The sequence below is a fragment of the Mobula hypostoma genome, chromosome 1, assembly GCF_963921235.1.
Source record: "Mobula hypostoma chromosome 1, sMobHyp1.1, whole genome shotgun sequence".
In the NCBI taxonomy this organism is placed as follows: Eukaryota; Metazoa; Chordata; class Chondrichthyes; order Myliobatiformes; family Myliobatidae; genus Mobula; species Mobula hypostoma.
The window spans coordinates 57,363,014-57,381,429 of record NC_086097.1 but is presented as its reverse complement, the minus strand read 5'-3'; the positions used below and the strand labels follow the sequence as shown (position 1 = coordinate 57,381,429).

The window sequence follows — 18,416 nt, the reverse complement described above, 5'->3', positions numbered from 1 at the left end:
CAACCAAAGAAGGAAGACAGAAACTGCTGGCTACAGCAAAGAAACACCTTTCTAGCAGTGTCTCTGGACTACAAAGAACAACAATGCTATCTCTGGCTGGTCAATCTAGTCTGTGTTATATAAAAAATAACCGGGTTTCACAGGTAAGCATAATCTGTGGGAATGTAAGAGGAATTTAAACTGTAGTCACTTTAATAAAGATGAATTTATGTTAGTGTTGGAGGAGAATAATTACAAAAAGCTCCCAAGTGTTCTAAGACTGATCTGAGCAGGCAAATTTGAATTATTTTTGAATTAATTCAACTGATTCCAGCTGCACTCAGGAAATATAAAAATGACAGGCTGAGCAGGGAACTCCTGTTAAGCTACAACCAATTTATCCTTTCTAACATTCCTCCTATGATCATATTCAGAAAATGTGATCCTCAAAACACTGTTTGCAAGATCTTTTTCATGTGTGACATTGAAGTGATAAAATTTGAATTCAATGTTCCTTAAAAGCATTCCTTTAGCTAAACTTTCAAGATGCATTATAACCAAATCTTTTAACCAACATGTCACAACTCACTGGGGTTACTTTAGTGACACCTTCCAGTACTGCACCTTCTGCTGTCATCAGGATAAGGGCAACAAAATTTAAAGAAGTTATCTAAGTATACTCAATCTCCATCTTCAATGTAATTCCTTTTCAAATGTAATGGAAGTTAACTTAAGTCTGCTTGGACTTTTTAATCCAAGTTATAAGTGAAAAGAAAAAAATACTAAATGACTATGTTTCAAAGAGGAAAGCAATAAACTATCTAAAGTACTTTAGAAATTAATTGCTACAGCAAAGTAACTCAATTACCAAATTTTAATTTAGTGCTTCAGGTGACACTGTGGATCTGTTTTTAAGAGAATAAGACTGCTAGTGTGGCAATCAAAATTCAGTAGGATAGCTGAGGATGTTACAACATTATGTGAATTCTATTTGTGAATTTATTTCCAACCGAAGAGAATACAGATGAGTAAAGAAAAGTAAAAAGCACACAGTAAAAAACATAGTCAGATATAAAAACAATTGTTTTTTTGGGTGGGGGGGGTATCATTTTATATACAATGACAATTCTAAGACTCACAGTTGCTCTCTGATTTTTGAACACTTAAACAGTTGTCATTGGTGTGGAAATCTTATTAATATTTGGATAGCCAAACTCTGCCAATAAATTGCTTTGTTGGCTTTAGAAATATTTACATTTTATAGAAAATTACTAGGGAATCTGAATCAACAGAAAATCATAAAAAACTGACTAAATTTAATTAAATACCAAATAAGTTGTAAGAAGAAGAGGAATCTGCAATTGATAGTCCTATGTTAGGAAATCTATATAGGATATTTATAAACAAGAACCAACCTATATTGAAGTGATAGAATCAAGATTCAAATGTTTTTGAAATCACAAGATGCAGTGGTTCAAACAAGGATCATTCTATACTGAGGTAACAGCTGCATTTTCAGAATTTTCAGATTTATTATCACCAGTATGTTCCTCTTCAAACTCCTACTGAGATATAGCCACAGTCTCGCCTTCTTTATAGCTGCATTGATATGCTGGGACCAGGTTAGATCCTCAGAGAGCTTGACACCCAGGAACTTGAAACTGCTCATTCTCTCCACTTCTGATCCCTCTATGAGGATTGGTTTAAATTGCCTCTTCTTACCCTTCCTAAAATCCACAATCAGCTCTTTCATCTTACTGACAATGAGTGCAAGGTTGTTACTGCAACACCACCTAACCAGCTGGTATATCTCACTCCTGTACGCCCTCTCATCTCCATCTGAGATTCTACCAACAATAGTTGTATCATCAGCAAATTTATAGATGGTATTTGAGCTGTGCCTAGCCACACAGTTGTATGGGTATAGGGGGAGTAGAATAGTGGGCTAAGTACACACCCCTGAGGTGTACCAGTGTTGATCATCAGCGAGGAAGAGATATTATCACCAATCTGCACAGTCATTTCCCAGCAGGTAGCCACTCAACAAAAGTGGCTTAAAAACTTATTACAGGTCGACCTTCACTAATCCGACTACCTGTAATCCAGTTCCTTCGATAATCCGGCACTGATTATGCTTAATGCGATCCTTCTGTAATTCGGCATTTTCACTAATCCGGCACTCCTCAGGTCCCAATGCTGCCAGGTTAGTGAAGGTCGGCCTGTACTACAATATACAATACAATGATCGGTTTCTCAACATGTGCACATATACAGACACAGTTGTTCAATAGTGGGATAGAGTAAATGCAACATAAACACTGTGCCATCTGGATCATTTGGCCAGCAGTCTTATTGATATAAATGAGGCAGCCTTGAGACAGGTGACAAAGGATCATCCTTTTAATGAACATGTTCCATTTTTATAGATATTCATAAGTTGATTTTGTCCATAAATTGGAAAGGAGACAAAAATAAGTCCAAATAGTAATCATATCCCCAAGGTATTGTGATGAATGGCATTAGAGGCACACAGGACTGATGAGAAAGAACAATCACTATAAATGAAGAAGCAGAGGAAACTAGTTCTGATGTTCATTGGAATAAATGTACACATCCATGTCATATTTTTGAATTTAATAATATTATGGGAGTATATTATTATACATAAGTGTTCATAAGCTGGGCGTTCTTAACCCAAGGATGGTCAGTGGATGAATTCCATTCCAATGAACTCCTTAGAGACACATCAATACAAAAAGCCGTGCCACACAGATGAACTAAGGACAAGGGAGGTCAACTACCTTCAAGAGGTAAGAAGTATACCAGGTGTCTGAGAACAGCCATTGATACAGGGAAACTATAGTTGGATGAACCTCTGGTTTCCAATTATACTTGCAACCATGAGAGATTAGACTGGTTATTTTCTCACCCAGCTACACAAAATGTGGTTATGTTGCATTTGATGATTGCCAATCACACGTCATGCATTGTTATTGTTGTAGGTTTCATAAATAAAATGGAGGAATTTTAAGTTTAAGGGAAACCATAATAATTCACTTTATTGTCAACCAATTGCAGAGCATAAAGCACGGTAAAAAACCACGTCATTAAGTCATCATGTCAGACCGGCCTCCTAGTGAACCCCAACTCAACGTCATTGGTTGTGAATTATGCATTATTTCCACCTTATGCAGCCCCCACCACCCCACCCCCCGAATTCACTAAAACCGGCATTGTGAGCCTGTCCGGCACTTAGACAATCAGGCCGGCTCGAGTCCTACGATCCATGGGTGGAGGAACAGCATGTGCCTCTGGCTTGAACAGGTGCGTTGATATGCTCATGGTCATGTCATGATGCCAAGTGCATGGTAGCAGAATCCTCCCACTCTGGGTGGGCCGGTTTAAGGTGATCTACTGAAGTGCATTCCCGTTTACCCCTCCTATCTATGATAAAAGACTTTTTCTGTCTGTTTCAAAATGTGGAGTGGACCATCATAAGGGAGATGTGATGACAAACCAAGTTATCAGACGATTGATGCTGATGAGAGAGATGAGAGAGATAAGGGAGACAAATGGAGAAACGTTCAAGATGTTAATGAGAGAGGAGAGAGATAACGAAAAGAGACACAATTCAGAGTATTGACAGACCGGTTGCTTTGAACCTGAACTGTTTGAAGTTTGATGGACAGGTGATAGCCCAGCAGGGGGATAAAAAGAACAAGTTCGCTAAGGCACGACACACCATGAGATCACGAGATAACGAGACCCTGGAAGAGCGGTGTGCCCCCACAAGTTGGTGAGTGTTGGAGGTCTGGTTCGCGGGAACGGGCCGTAGACGCACAGGGTGAAAAGGGTACGATCGGTGGGAACCTGGTGTGTGTGTCCGCCCTTGCCTGGGTGCCGGGTTCACCGCGGAAGAACGGTCGTATCTGGAACGGAGGGGTCACAGTTGGTGACCACAGAAGACATAAAAGGGTCTGCCCAAAACCACCTGTGAACATCAAAGTTCTGCTGAATCAAATTTGCATTCTCTCTCTCTCTCTCTCTCTCCAACAGCACAACAGCGATTACTGCGAACTGTAATAAACTGAACTGAACTCTGCATCACTTGAGACTGATCATTTTACCCCTAGACAGCGATAGAGCTTGATTGATTCCTAATACCCTAGTTCTGTGTACATGTGTGTTTTATCATTGCTAACCTGTTGCATTTATATCCGTACGATTAGAGTACTGTGTTACTTATTTCTTTAATAAACCTTTATTAGCTTCCAGTAATCCAGACTCCAACTAGTGGTCCATTTCTGCTGGTTTGGCAACCCAGTTACGGGGTATGTAACAGGGACTAAGGGGATGTTAATGTGCATCATGGCGGACGAAAACGAAAGTTGTTTAACAGGAACCAAAAAGAGCTGTACGCCATGATGGAAGTTGGGAAGAGGTAAAAAGGAACTGAGTTCACTGGACACGGCTGAACACTGCTGACAGGCTGACCAACCAATCATGGTGTCAGAAACAAAATCACTTAGCACTTGTAACGGATCCCTGTATACCAACTCAGCCGCAAATGACCGCAGGTCCTCCTTTGGAGCCATTCTAAGTCTCAACAGACCCACAGGAGAAGATCATGCCAGCACTCATCCATCAGGGATGCCCTCAGAGCAGCCATTAAGGAGCGATGAAACTGCTCACAGAAACCATTGGACAGTTGGTGATATGCCATGGTGTGATGTAAACTAACACCAAGGCTCTGGGCCATCACAGCCCAGAGGTCTGATGTGAATTGGGGACCACGATCAGAGGAAAAATCAGATGGAGTGCCAAACCAAACAACACAGGTGCTGATGAACATCTAAACCACATTTGTAGCCCTCATCGATGCTAGAAGGATGACCTCTGGCCACCTAGTGCTCCAGTCCACCATGTTAAGGAGGTGCATAAAACCATGGGAGGGATAAGAGGGCCAACAAGGTCCATATTGACATGATCAAACCGTCGCAGAGGGACCTCAGAAGGTGCCAATGGTGCCCAAACATGACGATTAATTTTCACCTGCTGACACCCAACACAGGCTACAGTCCAATTACACTTCCCTTCTAAAGGCATGCCACACAAACCAGTTTCTCTGAGGCCTCCTTGGCTGGGTGCGGGAGGTCATGAAAGGAGTTAAAAACAGTGTGCCTCCAGTTTGCGGGCACTATGGGGCAAGGGAAAGTGGTTGAGACATCGCACAGGAGAGAGACGCCAGCTTCCCTGAATTGCCCATGACTGCTGATCAGTAAGCCTGGACATCTGAGTCAGCAGCTTGGTCGGCTGCCATGCCAGCATAGTCAACCCATATGTGTATGGCCTCAACAGCTGGCCACGAGAGGCATTCAGCCATGGCATTATCTTTCCCTAGATGTGTTGTATGTCGTGTGTTGTATGTAGTCCAGATGGCGTTGCTGCCGTGCAGACCAAGGGTCTGATATATTGGCCAACACGTGCATGAAGGGTTTGTGGTCAATAAATATTGTGAAATGGTGATCCACTAGTAGAAAATAAAAATGACAACCAGATAGAGGTAGAGAAACTCGCAGTCAAATGTGCTGTACTCCTTTCACGGAGACGGAGCTTCTGGCTGAAGAAGGCAAGCAGCTACCACATGCCTCCAACCAATTGCTTGTGCACAGCGCCCACAGCATAGTGTGAAGCATCAGTAGTAATGGCTATGGGTAGTAATGGCATTGGGGAGCGAGTGCACCAGTAGGGTCACGTTGGAAAGAGCTTGTTGATGTCATCATCAAATGCTCTGCTCATGTTCGCTGACCAGTCAAGCATGTGACCAGGAGCATTGCCTTCAAGGGCACCATACAAGGGGAGCATAAGTTCAACAGAAATTCACCATACCTAAACACTCTTATGGTCTTACTGCCTCTTAAAGTGAACTCCAACTCAGTATCAGTGGTTGTGAACTATGCATATGCTTCCACCCTTTACATTACCCTACATTGCTTTCCAGAGAGTATAAAGCTCAAAGTACTATAATTCTGGAAAGCTTCTAGCACCTAATCTACAGCTTATGTTTGCTACAGCTTGCTACATTCATGCTTGGCATTCTGTTAGCTTTTTACCTACAAGCACAGCCAACTTTGTGGCTAATAAAATCAATGTACAGCAATGGAAAACAATATATTTTGGGGCAAAGTAGAGATGAAAATGTAAAAAGAAATCTGTATCAGTGAGAGAAGCAATCATTGGTAACAACAGTATCACAGTTCTGATTTTTTTTCTTAAACTCAAAACAGGATTAATTAAGGGTATAAAAATGTTAAATGGTTGTTTTCTTCTCAGAGACCTGGTTTCAAATGTTAAGAGGAAGATCTCCAGTTTATACACTATAAGAACATTTGATTAACTAAGTTCGGACAATCATAATCTAAGTCTTGTAGGTTTCTACCAATAGCAAACATTAATCAGCAACTTTCACCAGGCAGAAAAAAACACCTTTACCAACAAAGCATCAAAACTACATTGCTCCAAGTCATCACACTGGTAATTCCATACCTGTTTGCAGTTAAGGAGTCAATTATTGAATATAATGAAGAATGGTCCTTTGCTCTAACAATTGCTTCAAGATTTTCTTCAATAAATTTCTTGTTCATTTGCACCTTTCGCAAAATTTGTTCAGCATCTTCAAACATTGATTTTGGTGCCTTTACTGACTCAATCAGTGAAGGTTTCTGTGAACAACCAGATTCTGTTCCTTTGGCACTGAGTGTAGGTTGCTTCAGCTAAAAATGAAAATAATTTTGATTATGCTTTAGTGATTAAAACGGAATTAGAAATAAAAACTGAAATTTATATATCTTACACCTATTCAAGAATAAAATACCTACTTTTATAAGCCTAAAGAACAACTAAAGCGCCTTCCTTTCAGTGATGACATTAACAGAAATCTAAATACCACTGTCAGTGACCTGCATGGTAAAACTGCACTGCTACCTAACAAAATATCATTGAAAATTCATTAACAATTTAAAAAAAACAGAATGATAGAAACACTTAGGAGGTCAGGCAGCATCTGTGGAAAGAGAAACATAGTTAATATTTCAGGTTAAAGACTTTTCATTGAAGCCTGAAACTGTGAAAAAAAGCAAAACAGAATCGTAACAGGGCACATATAAACTGGCAGAATTGGCAGCCAAGTGGCAGAAGAGAATAAATACAGAGAAGTGTGAAATGACACACATTGGCAGAAAGAATGTGGAGATACAATATATATTTAAAAGAAAGAACAGAAGGCAGCACTGGCTGTTTAAGTACATACTGTATGTATTTGAGCATGACAAAATAGTTGAGAGTGCAATTAGTAAAGCATGTAAGATTTTTATGTTATAGAGAGAAAAGATACAAAAGTATATAGGCATTGTTCAATCTTTATTAACCACCAGTTAGGCCACAACTAGACTAAGGGGTCCAATTCTGGTCACTTAACTTCAGAAAGAATGTCATGATGCCACAGTGGGAGCACAGAAGATTTACACAAATAGTTCCAAGGGAGAGGAACATTCAGCAAAGGGTTAGACTGGAAGAGATTTGGATGTTCTAACTGCAGCAAAACTTGAGAAAATTTGATAGAACGTGAAAGAATAGAACCTGTCAAGTGTGGCAGTGGGAAGATGTGTATGGAACCGGAGGAAATAGCAGAGGTACTTAATGAATACTTTACTTCAGTATTCACTATGGAAAAGGACCTTGGTGACTGTAGTTTTAAAAACACAAACAGGAGGAAATCTGCCGATGCTAGAATTTCAAGCAACACACATAAAAGTTGCTGGTGAACGCAGTAGGCCAGGCAGCATCTATAGGAAGAGGTACAGTCGATGTTTCGGGCCGAGACCCTTCATCAGGACTAATTGAAAGAAGAGATAGTAAGAGATTTGAAAGTGGGAGGGGAGGGGAAGATCCAAAATGATAGGAGAAGACAGGAGGGGGAGGGATGGAGCCAAGAGCTGGACAGTTGATTGGCAAAAGGGATATGAGAGGATAATGGGACACGAGGACGCGGGAGAAAGAAAGGGAGAGGGGTGAAGCCCAGAGGATGGGCAAGCAGTATAGTGAGAGGGACAAAGGGACAAAAAAGGAGAGAGAGAGAAATAGAATATATATATATAATAAATAAATAATGGATGGGGTACGAGGGGGAGGAGGAGCATTAACGGAAGTTAGAGAAGTCAATGTTAGAGAAGTTAGAGAAGTCTGCAGACTGGGAGACCATTTGGCTGAACACCTACGCTCTGTCTGCCACAGAAAGCAGGATCTCCCAGTGGCCACACATTTTAATTCCACGTCCCATTCCCATTCTGATATGCCTATCCACGGCCTCCTCTACTGTCAAGATGAAGCCACACTCAGGTTGGAGGAACAACACCTTATATTCTGTCTGGGTAGCCTCCAACCTGATGGCATGAACATTGACTTCTCTAACTTCCGTTAATGCCCCTCCTCCCCCTCGTACCCCATCCGTTTTTTTTATTATATATATATATTATTTTTCTCTCTCTCCTTTTTCTCCCTCTGTCCCTCTCACTATACTGCTTGCCCATCCTCTGGGCTTCAGCCCTCCCCCCTTTCTTTCTCCCTGGGCCTCCGTCCCATTATCCTCTCACATCCCTTTTGCCAATCAACTTTCCAGCTCTTGGCTCCATCCCTCCCCCTCCTGTCTTCTCCTATCATTTTGGATCTCCCCCTCCCCCTCCCCCTCCCACTTTCAATTCTTTTACTAGCTCTTCTTTCAGTTAGTCCTGACAAAGGGTCTCGGCCCGAAACGTCGACTGCACCTCTTCCTAGAGATGCTGTCTGGCCTGCTGCGTCACCAGCAACTTTTAAGTGTGTTGCTGGTGATTGTAGTGATGACTTTGCAGTGGACTGAAAAGCTGGAGCATGTAGATATTAAGAAAGAGGATGTGCTGGAGCTTTTGGAAAGCATCAAGTTTGATAAGTCACCAGGACTGGATGAGATGTGCCCCAGGCTACTGTGAGAGGTGAGGTAGAAGATTGCTGAGCCTCTAGCGATGATCTTTGCATCATCAATGAGGACGGGGGAGGTTCCAGAGGATTGGAGGGTTGTAGATGTTGTTCCCTTATTCAAGAAAGGGAGTAGACATAGCCCAGTAAATTATAGACCACTGAGTCTTACTCCAGTGGTTGGTAAGTTGATGGAGAGGATCCTGAGAGGCAGGATTTATGAACATTTAGAGAGGTATAATATGATAGGAATAGTCAGCATAGCTTTGTCAAGGCAGGTTGTGCCTTACGAACCTGACTGAAATTTTTGAGGATGCAAATAAACACATTGATGAAGGAAGAGCAGTTGATGTACTGTATATGGATTTCAGCAAGACATTTGATAAGGTACCCCATGCAAGGCTTATTGAGAAAGTAAGGAGGTATGGGATCTAAGGGGACCTTGCTTTGTGGATCCAGAATTGGCTTGCCCACAGAAGGCAAACAGTGGTTGTAGACGGGTCATATTCTGCATGGAGGTCAGTGACCAGTGGTGTGCCTCAGGGATCTGTTCTGGGACCCTTACTCTTTGTGATTTTTATCAATGACGTGGATGAGGAAGTGGAGGGATGGGTTAGTAAGTTTGCTGATGACACAAAGGTTGGGAGTGTTGTGGATAGTGTGGAGGGCTGTCAGAGGTTACAGTGGGACATAAATAGGATGTAAAACTGGGCTGAGAAGTGGCAGATGGCGTTCAACCCAGATAAGTGTGAAGTGGTTCATTTTGGTAGGTCAGATATGGTGGTAGAATATAGTATTAATGGCAAGACTCTTGGCAGTGTGGAGGATCAGCGGGATCTTGGGGTCCGAGTCCATAGCAGCTACGCAGTTTGACTCTGTGGTTCAGAAGCCGTACCGTGTATTGGCCATCATCAATCGTGGAATTGAATTTAAGAGCCGAGAGGTAATATCGCAGTTATATAGGACCCTATATAGGACCCTGGTCAGACCCCACTTGGAGTACTGTGCTCAATTCTAGCCACCCCTTTGCAGGAAGGATGTGAAAACCATAGAAAGGGTGCAGAGGAGATTTACAAGGATATTCCCTGGATTGGGGAGCATGCCTTATGAAAACAGGTTGAGTGAACTTGGCCTTTTCTCCTTGGAGTGATGGAGGATGAGAGGTGACCTGATAGAGGTGTATAAGATGATGAGAGGCATTGATCGTATGGATTGTCAGAGGGGCTGAAATGGCTGCCACAAGAGGGCACAGTTTTAAGGTGCTTGGGAGTAGATACAGAGATGTCAGGGGTAAGTTAGAAATATAGCAAAATAGAAATATAGCAAAATTGGCAACAGATACTGATCTAAATGTACTGTACTTAAATGCACGCAGCATTAGAAATAAAGTGGATGACCTTGTTGCACAGCTGCAGGTTAAAAGATATGACATTGTGGCCATCACCGAGTCATGGCTAAATGATGGATGTGATTTGGAGCTGAATATCCAAGGATACACAGTGTACAGGAAAGATAGGAAGGTAGGTAAAGCGGGTGGCGTGGTCCTGATGGTAAGTAACGATATCAAATCAATAGAAAGAAGGGACATAGGATCAGAAGAGGTAGAATCCTTATGGGTAGAATTAAGAAATGGCAAGGGTAAAAAGACACTAATAGCAGTTATATACAGGCCTCCAAACAGCAGCCGGGATGTGGACTACAAGTTGCAGCTGGAAATAGAAAAAGCATGTCAGAAGGAAAATGTCAAGATAATTATGGGGGATTTTAATATGAAAGTGGATTGGGAAAGTCAGGAAGGTAATGGATCTCAGGAGAGGGAATTTGTAGAATGCCTACAGGATGGCTTTTTGGAGCAGCTTGTCCAGAAGCCTACCAGGGGACCGGCTGTTTTGGATTAGGTGCTGTGTAATGAATCTGAGGCGAATAGGGAGCTGGAGGTAAAGGAACCCCTTGGAAGTAGTCATCATAATATGATTGAGTTCAGTTTCAAATTTGAAAAGGAGAAGCTGGTATCAGGTGTATCAATATTTCAGTGGAACAGGGGAAATTACAGTGGTATGAGAGAGGAACTGGCCCAAGTCGATTGGAAAAGTAAGCTAAATGGAGGGACGGCAGAGCAGAATTGGATGAAATTCCTACAAGAAATAAGGAAAATGCAGGAAAAATATATTCCAAGAAAAAAGAAAATCATGAATGGAAAAATGGCACAAATGTGGCTAACGAGAGAGGTTAAGGCAAAAATAAAAGCAAAAGCAACGGTGTACAAGGAAGCAAAAATTAGTGGGAAAAATGAGGACTGGAAGACCTTTAAAAACTTACAGAAGGAAACTAAGAAAGTCATTAGTTAAGAAAATATGAATTATGAAAGGAAGTTGGCGATTAACATAAAAAAGGATACTAGAGTTTTTTTAAATATATGAAGAGTAAAAGAGTGACACAGGTAGATACGGGACTGATTGAAAATGATGCTGGAGAAATTATAATGGATAACAAAGAGATGGCAGAGGAACTCAATGAGTATTTTGCATCAGTCTTCACAGTGGAAGACATGAGCAAAATACCTGATAGCCAGAGGTATCAGGGAATAGAATTAGGTACAGTCAAGATTAATAGAGAGAAAGTGCTTGGGAAGCTAAGTGGACTAAGAATAGATAACTCTCCCGGTCCAGATGAGGTGCACCCAAGAGTTCTGAAGGAGGTGGCTTTGGAGATTGTGGAAGCATTGGAAATGATCTTCCAGGAATCAATAGACTCTGGCATGGTTCCGGAGGACTGCAAGGTCACAAATGTAGCTCTGCTATTTAAGAAAGGAAGGAGGCAGCAAAAAGAAAATTACAGACCTATTAGTCTGACATCGGTAGTTGGAAAGATATTGGAGTCAATCCTCAAGGACGAGGTTATGAAATAGCTCGAGGTGCATGACAAGATAGACCGAGCCAGTATGGTTTCATGAAGGGAAGATCCTGCCTCACCAGCCTATTGGAATTTTTTGAGGTAATCTTGAATAAGATTGACAAGGGAGAGGCTGTGGATGTTGTGTATTTGGATTTTCAAACGGCCTTCAATAAGGTGCCGTATATGAGGCTGCTTAATAAGATGAGAGCCCATGGAATTATAGGAAAGATATTGAAATGGGTGGAGCATTAGCTGATAGGCAGAAAGCAAAGGGTGGGAATAAAGGGATCCTATTCTGATTAGTTGCCGGTTACTAGTGGTGTTCCGCAGGGGTCGGTGTTGGGGCTGCTTCTTTTTACGATGTATATCGATGATTTGGATTATGGATTAAATGGTTTTGTGGCTAAGTTTGTGGATGACACCAAGATAGGTGGAGGAGCAGGAAATGTTGAAGAAATGGAAAGGTTGCAGAGAGACTTAGTCAGTTTAGGAGAGTGGGCAAAGAAACGGCAGATGAGATACAACGTTGACAAATGTACGGTTGTACATTTTGGAAGAAGAAATAATCAGGCAGATTATTATTTAGATGGGGAGAAAATTCAAAAATCGGAAGTGCAAAGGGACTTGGGGGTCCTCGTGCAAGATACCCTAAAGGTTAACCACCAAGTTGGATCGGCGGTAAGGAAAGTGAATGATATGTTGGCACTCATTTCAAGAGGAATAGTGTATAAGAGTAAGGAGGTGTTGATGAGGCTCTATGGGGCATTAGTGAGACCTCATTTGGAATACTGTGTGCAGTTTTGGGCCCCCTATCTTAGAAAGGATGTACTGATGTTGGAGAGAGTTCAGAGAAGATTTGCGAGGATGATTCCTGGAATGCAGGGGCTAACATATGAGGAGCGTTTGTCGGCTCTTGAACTGTATTCATTAGAGTACAGAAGAATGAGAGGGGATCTCACAGAAACATTTTGAATGTTGAAAGGGTTGGACAGAGTAGATGTGGAAAGGTTGTTTCCCTTGGTGGGTGAGTCCAGGACAAGAGGCCATAGTCTTAGAATTGGAGGGTACCCAGTTAAAACAGAGATGAGGAGAAATTTTTTTAGCCAGAGGATGGTGGATTTGTGGAATTCGTTGCCACATACAGCTGTGGAGGCCCGATCATTGAGGGTGTTTAAGGAGGAGATTGACAGGTATCTAATTAGTCAGGGTATCAAGGGATATGGGGAAAAAGCCGGAAATTGGAACTAGATGGGTGAATATTTAGCTCATGGGGGAGCTGCAGAGCAGACTCGATGGGCCGAATGGCCTACTTCTGCTCCTTTGTCTTGTGATCTTGTTAAGTTTTTTAAGCAGAGAGTAGTCAGTGTGTGGAATGGGCTGCCGGCAACGGTGGTGGAGGCAGATACGATAGGGTCTTTTAAGAGACCTTTGGATAGGTACATGGAGCTTAGAAAAATAGAGGGCTATAGGTAAACCTAGTAATTTCTAAGGTAGGGACATGTTCGGCACAACTCTGTGGGCCGAAGGGCCTGTATTGTGCTGTAGGTTTTCTATGTTTCTAGAATATCAGGAAAATGAAAGGTTTTGAATAGAGCCTAGGGTTTTTCAAAAACGAATTTAAAAAGGCCTCAAAGGAATTATTCTATAGATGCACAAGGAAAAAGTAGGGAATGAGACTGTTTGCTCTGTTAAAAGCTGACATAAAACCAATGGTTCAAATGGCTTTCTTCTGTACCAAAATGATTTTATGATTCTGAATTCATGCTCACCATTGTTTGGAATTCTAGAAGCAAGAAGGGACTTCAATGCTGCACTGAAGATGCACAAAACTATACTGTATTTCAAATTTTCAATAAATGGTAAACATATGGAAAATTATGATGAAATTCGTTATTAACAGCTCTATTTCCTAAACTGTGATAGAAAGCTACTATTCTCAAAATGTACAGATATGTTCTGAATTGTGATAAATATTTATATGAACATAAATTCCCTTTCCTCAAGTAAAAAAGGCTTGAAAGAATCCTGCAATTTCAAACTTCCATAAAGTGCCACTGAAAAATTTATTCTCTCGAGAAAACAACTGAAGAATTACAAAAGAAACTGTCTCAACAGTGAATACAAAGGCAAAGGGTGAGTTCTGAGTTAACAGAAGTCCAAAGTGATCCTTATTAAATTACATGAACTAATTTTTTAAATGCATATACTTTATTCAAAGAAAGCACTGGAAATAATATGCCTTTTCAAAACAAATGACATATGGTGTCATGAAAAATATTTTATTTTTGTATTGAAGGTGTTACCCGCCCCCCTTTTTTTCGATCTGGCTGGTGTACAGTTTTACTTGCATTGCTGCCAACAGGCACATTTTCAGGTTTCAGCAGAAAACTCTTTGGCATCTTGGGCAGTTGTCCAAGAATGTATCCAACATCTTTGCAGGTGGTTTGCTAGGGCTGTTGGGGAAAGTTTAAACTAATTTGGCAAAGATAAGACACAGAGTTGGTACAGCTGGTGGGGAGGTAGTGTCATATATAGAACAAAACTTGAGTCAGTTAAGTAGGCATTTCAGACAGCGCTATGAATAGAGAATGGAAGGCACTGATAGGCACTTGGAAATATTATACAGTTGCAATTACAGAGATAAGGGTGAAAGAAGGGCAATTCAACATTCTGGGGTACAGAATTTGCAGGCATGACAGAGAGGGTGGTAAAAGGGCTGGTGTTGCAGTATTGATCAAGGATTCTATTACTGCAGCATACAGACGAGGACAATTTGTAAGAGCAATGGGCTTGTAGTAGTTGGGGATTACAACTAGAAGGACAAGTAATGATGTGTCACTGGAAAAGCATTTCAGGGATAGTGACTATCTCACTGCAAGTTTCAAGGTAGTTATTCAATAGGGAGAAGACAAATTTTAATATAATAATACAGAACCTAGCAAAGTCAACTCGCTGAAATCCAGCTAGCGAGGCTCATACAAAAATGAAATAAAGGGAGTTCAGGGCCAAAGATTTTTTCTGTAATGGTGAAAGGTAAAGTCAGCAAATTCAGGGAATCCTAAGAGAAATTGAGGGTTGAATAAAACATGAGAGGAAGCCAATAGCAAATATTAATCGGGAGGCCCTTCAGTAAAGTGTAGGGTAAGCACTTCCAAATGAACTTAGGATGGCAACGAGGAACACATAACATCATTGGACTACAGGATGAAGGAAACCCTCAAAGCATTTTACAAGTATTTTATATTAACTGCAAGAGAATAGCCGGGAAGATAGCTGGACAAAGGGGCAATCCATGTATGCAGTCACAGTATGCTGGTGATGTTTTAAATGAATACTTTGTATATATATCAACTGAAGAGAAATAAAATGTAGCTGGAGAATTCAGAGAGGAGCAGAGTGAGATTCTAGTTATCATTAAAAAAGGAGTTATTAGATGTCTTAGCAGACTGAAAGGTGGGTAAATCACCCCAGCCTGATTAGGCTCTGGGAGGTAAGGGAAGAGATTGCTGAAGTCCTGACAGAGATTTTTACACCTTCTTTGGCCAAGGTGAGGTCCCAAGTGACTGGAGGACAACAAATGCATCACCTTTGCTCATGAACTGTGGCAGACAAAGCCTGATGTCAGGTAGGGTAAGGAAATAGCTGGACAATATTCTGCAGCAGGGGTAAATCAAAGGTATCCAGCGTGACTTTGTTAGGGAAGATCTTCAGACCAAATTAATTGAATTTTACAGAGGTAATAAAATATATTAATAAGGGCAGTGCAGTTGATTTCTTCACTGGACTTAAGTAAAACCTTAGACAAGGTCTCACATGAAAAATTGCTCAATAAGATTAGAACACAAGGGATCCAATCAAGGTGGCAAATTGGATACTAGACTGCTTTATAATGTGGTTTACACACATTTAATATACTCTAAAAATTGACTTTATAATGGAGGAAAGTTGCTTTCATTATTGGAAGCCTGTGACCAGTGGGATCAGTTCTGGGACCCTTCCTGTTTGTTACCTACATAATATTTTAGGTACAAACATGCAAGGTACAATTAGTAAGTTTGCAGATGGCACAAAAATTGGTGGTGCTACTGATAGTGAGGAATATAGTTTTAGTTTATGGGGAGAATATTGACCAGGTTGGCAGAGAAATGGAAATGAAATTTAATCCTGATAAGTGAATGTATTATGGCAAGACTAAAATGGATAGGGTATATACAATGAAGATAGGGCCCGGAGAAGTATTAGGGCCAGAGGGATCTTGGGATGCATACATCCAAGGAATCCTAAATGTGGAAACCTACATAGATAAGATGTTAAAGAAGTACATGGAATATTTGTCTCCATCAACTGGCATAGAGTGTTTGACTTATGAAGAGAGACAGTATAGGCTGCATTTACTTTCCCAGCAGCAGAGAAAGCTACGGAGAGACCTGATTGGACAAAATTAAAGGAGGGGCATGTGTTGAATGGATGAAAGGAAACTTTCTGTCATAACATAGATGACTAAAACCAGTGGAGATGGGTTTAGGTTAAGGGGCAAGAGGAACAGTTTTTCACTCAAGAGATGATAGAGGCAGAGTCTCACATTAAAATATTTAACAGAAAACTTAAATCATCAAGACACTGACCAGGTAATGGCAAAATAGATTACTCTGGATAGAATTTGTGGGTTGAAGACTTCCTTCTATGCTATATCATACTATAACTGTAAAAGCACAGATAGACAGATAGATAGATAAATAGATTGATAGATATTTAATTATCTCAAAGGAAATTACAGCGTCACAGTAGCATTACAAGTTCACAGATATAAATATTAGAAGAGAAGCAAGAAGAATAAATAAAAAATAAGCTACCTCAAACAGTCTAACAGATGAGGGATCATCACTTCCTTGGCTACAGTTTGACTCATTATAGAACCTTACGGCTGAGGGTAAGAATCACCTCATATAGTGCTCTTTGGAGCAGCACTGTTGTCTTAGACTATTACTGAAAGTGCTCTTCTGTTCAGCCAAGATGGCATGCAGAGTGTGAGAAACATTTTCCAGAATTGCCAGGATTTTCCATAGGGTCCTTTGTTCTACCACAGCCTCCAGTGTGTCCAGTTTAACTCCTATAACAGAGCCAGCCTTTCTAATCAATTTATTGAGCATGTTGGCATCACCCGTGTCGATGCCATTTCCCCAGCACATCCCCACATAGAAGGCAACAGACTGGTAGAATCTGAAGGAGAGGCCTGCATACTACAAAGGACCTTAATCTGCTCAGGAAGTAGAGGCGACTCTGGCCCTTCTTGTACACAGCCTCTGTGATGGTGCTCCACGCAAGCCTGTCATCCATGTGCACCCCCAAGTACGTGTAGGTCCTCACCACATACTTTATACTTTATTGTCGCCAAACGATTGAAACTAGAATGTACAATCATCACAGCGATATTTGATTCTGCGCTTCGCACTCCCTGGAGTACAAGTACATGGTAAATATTAAAAATTTAACTTATAAATCATAAATAGAAAATAGAAAAGGGAAAGTAAGGTAGTGCAAAAAAACCAAGAAGCAGGTCCGGATATTTGGAGGGTACGGCCCAGATCCGGGTCAGGATCCGTTCAGCAGTCTTATCACAGTTGGAAAGAAGCTGTTCCCAAATCTGGCCATACGAGTCTTCAAGCTCCTGAGCCTTCTCCCGGAGGGAAGCAGGACAAAAAGTGTGTTGGCTGGGTGGGTCGTGTCCTTGATTATCCTGGCAGCACTGCTCCAACAGCGTGCGGTGTAAAATAGTCCAAGGATGGAAGATTGGTTTGTGTGATTTGCTGCGCTGTGTTCAAGATCTTCTGCAGCTTCTTCCGGTATTGGACAGGACAACTTCCATACCAGGTTGTGATGCACCGTAGAAGAATGCTTTCTACAGTGCATCTATAAAAATTAGTGAGGGTTTTAGGGGACAGGCCAAGTCAGGTCATTTGTGATATTGATTCCGAGGATCTTAAAGCTTTTGACTTGTTCCACTTGCGTACCACCCATGTAAATGGAGTCGTGCGGTCCGCTACTCCTTCTGAAGTCAACATCCAATTCCTTCGTCTTGCTGATGTTGAAGGATAGGTTATTGTCTTTGTACCATGCCACCAGGTTCTTAGTTTTCTCTCTGTACTCAAACTCATCATTACCCGAGATACGGCCTACAATTGTTGTGTCATCAGCAAACTTATATATTGAGCTTGATGGAAACTTGGCTACACAATCGTGGGTGTACCGTGAGTATAGCAGGGGGCTGAGTACACAGCCTTGAGGGGCACCGGTGCTCAGAGTGATTGTAGAGGAGAGTTTGTCCCCTATATTTACAGCCTAGGTCCTGTCTGTGAGGAAGCTGAAGATCCAGCTGCAGATCTGAGTGCAAAGGCCCAGGCTCCAGAGCTCACGTCCTCACCATCAATAGTAACAGAGAGCAGTACAGGCTTAGTCTTCCTAAAGTCCATCACCATCTCCTTTGTCTTGCTGATGTTGAGCAGCAGAAGATTCGGCTTGTACCATTTGATAAC

The 18,416-nt window shown here is 41.4% G+C and overlaps 1 protein-coding gene across 1 annotated transcript in view; it reads right to left on the bottom strand.

The window, feature by feature from the left end:
• kiaa0586 (KIAA0586 ortholog) overlaps positions 1-18,416 on the bottom strand; it is a 538,659-nt gene that overhangs the window by 280,832 nt on the left and 239,411 nt on the right. Inside the window, exon 12 of the mRNA XM_063049620.1 lies at positions 6,526-6,752. Within this exon, the coding sequence (XP_062905690.1) occupies positions 6,526-6,752 (227 nt within the window). The remainder of the gene's footprint in view (positions 1-6,525; positions 6,753-18,416) is intronic.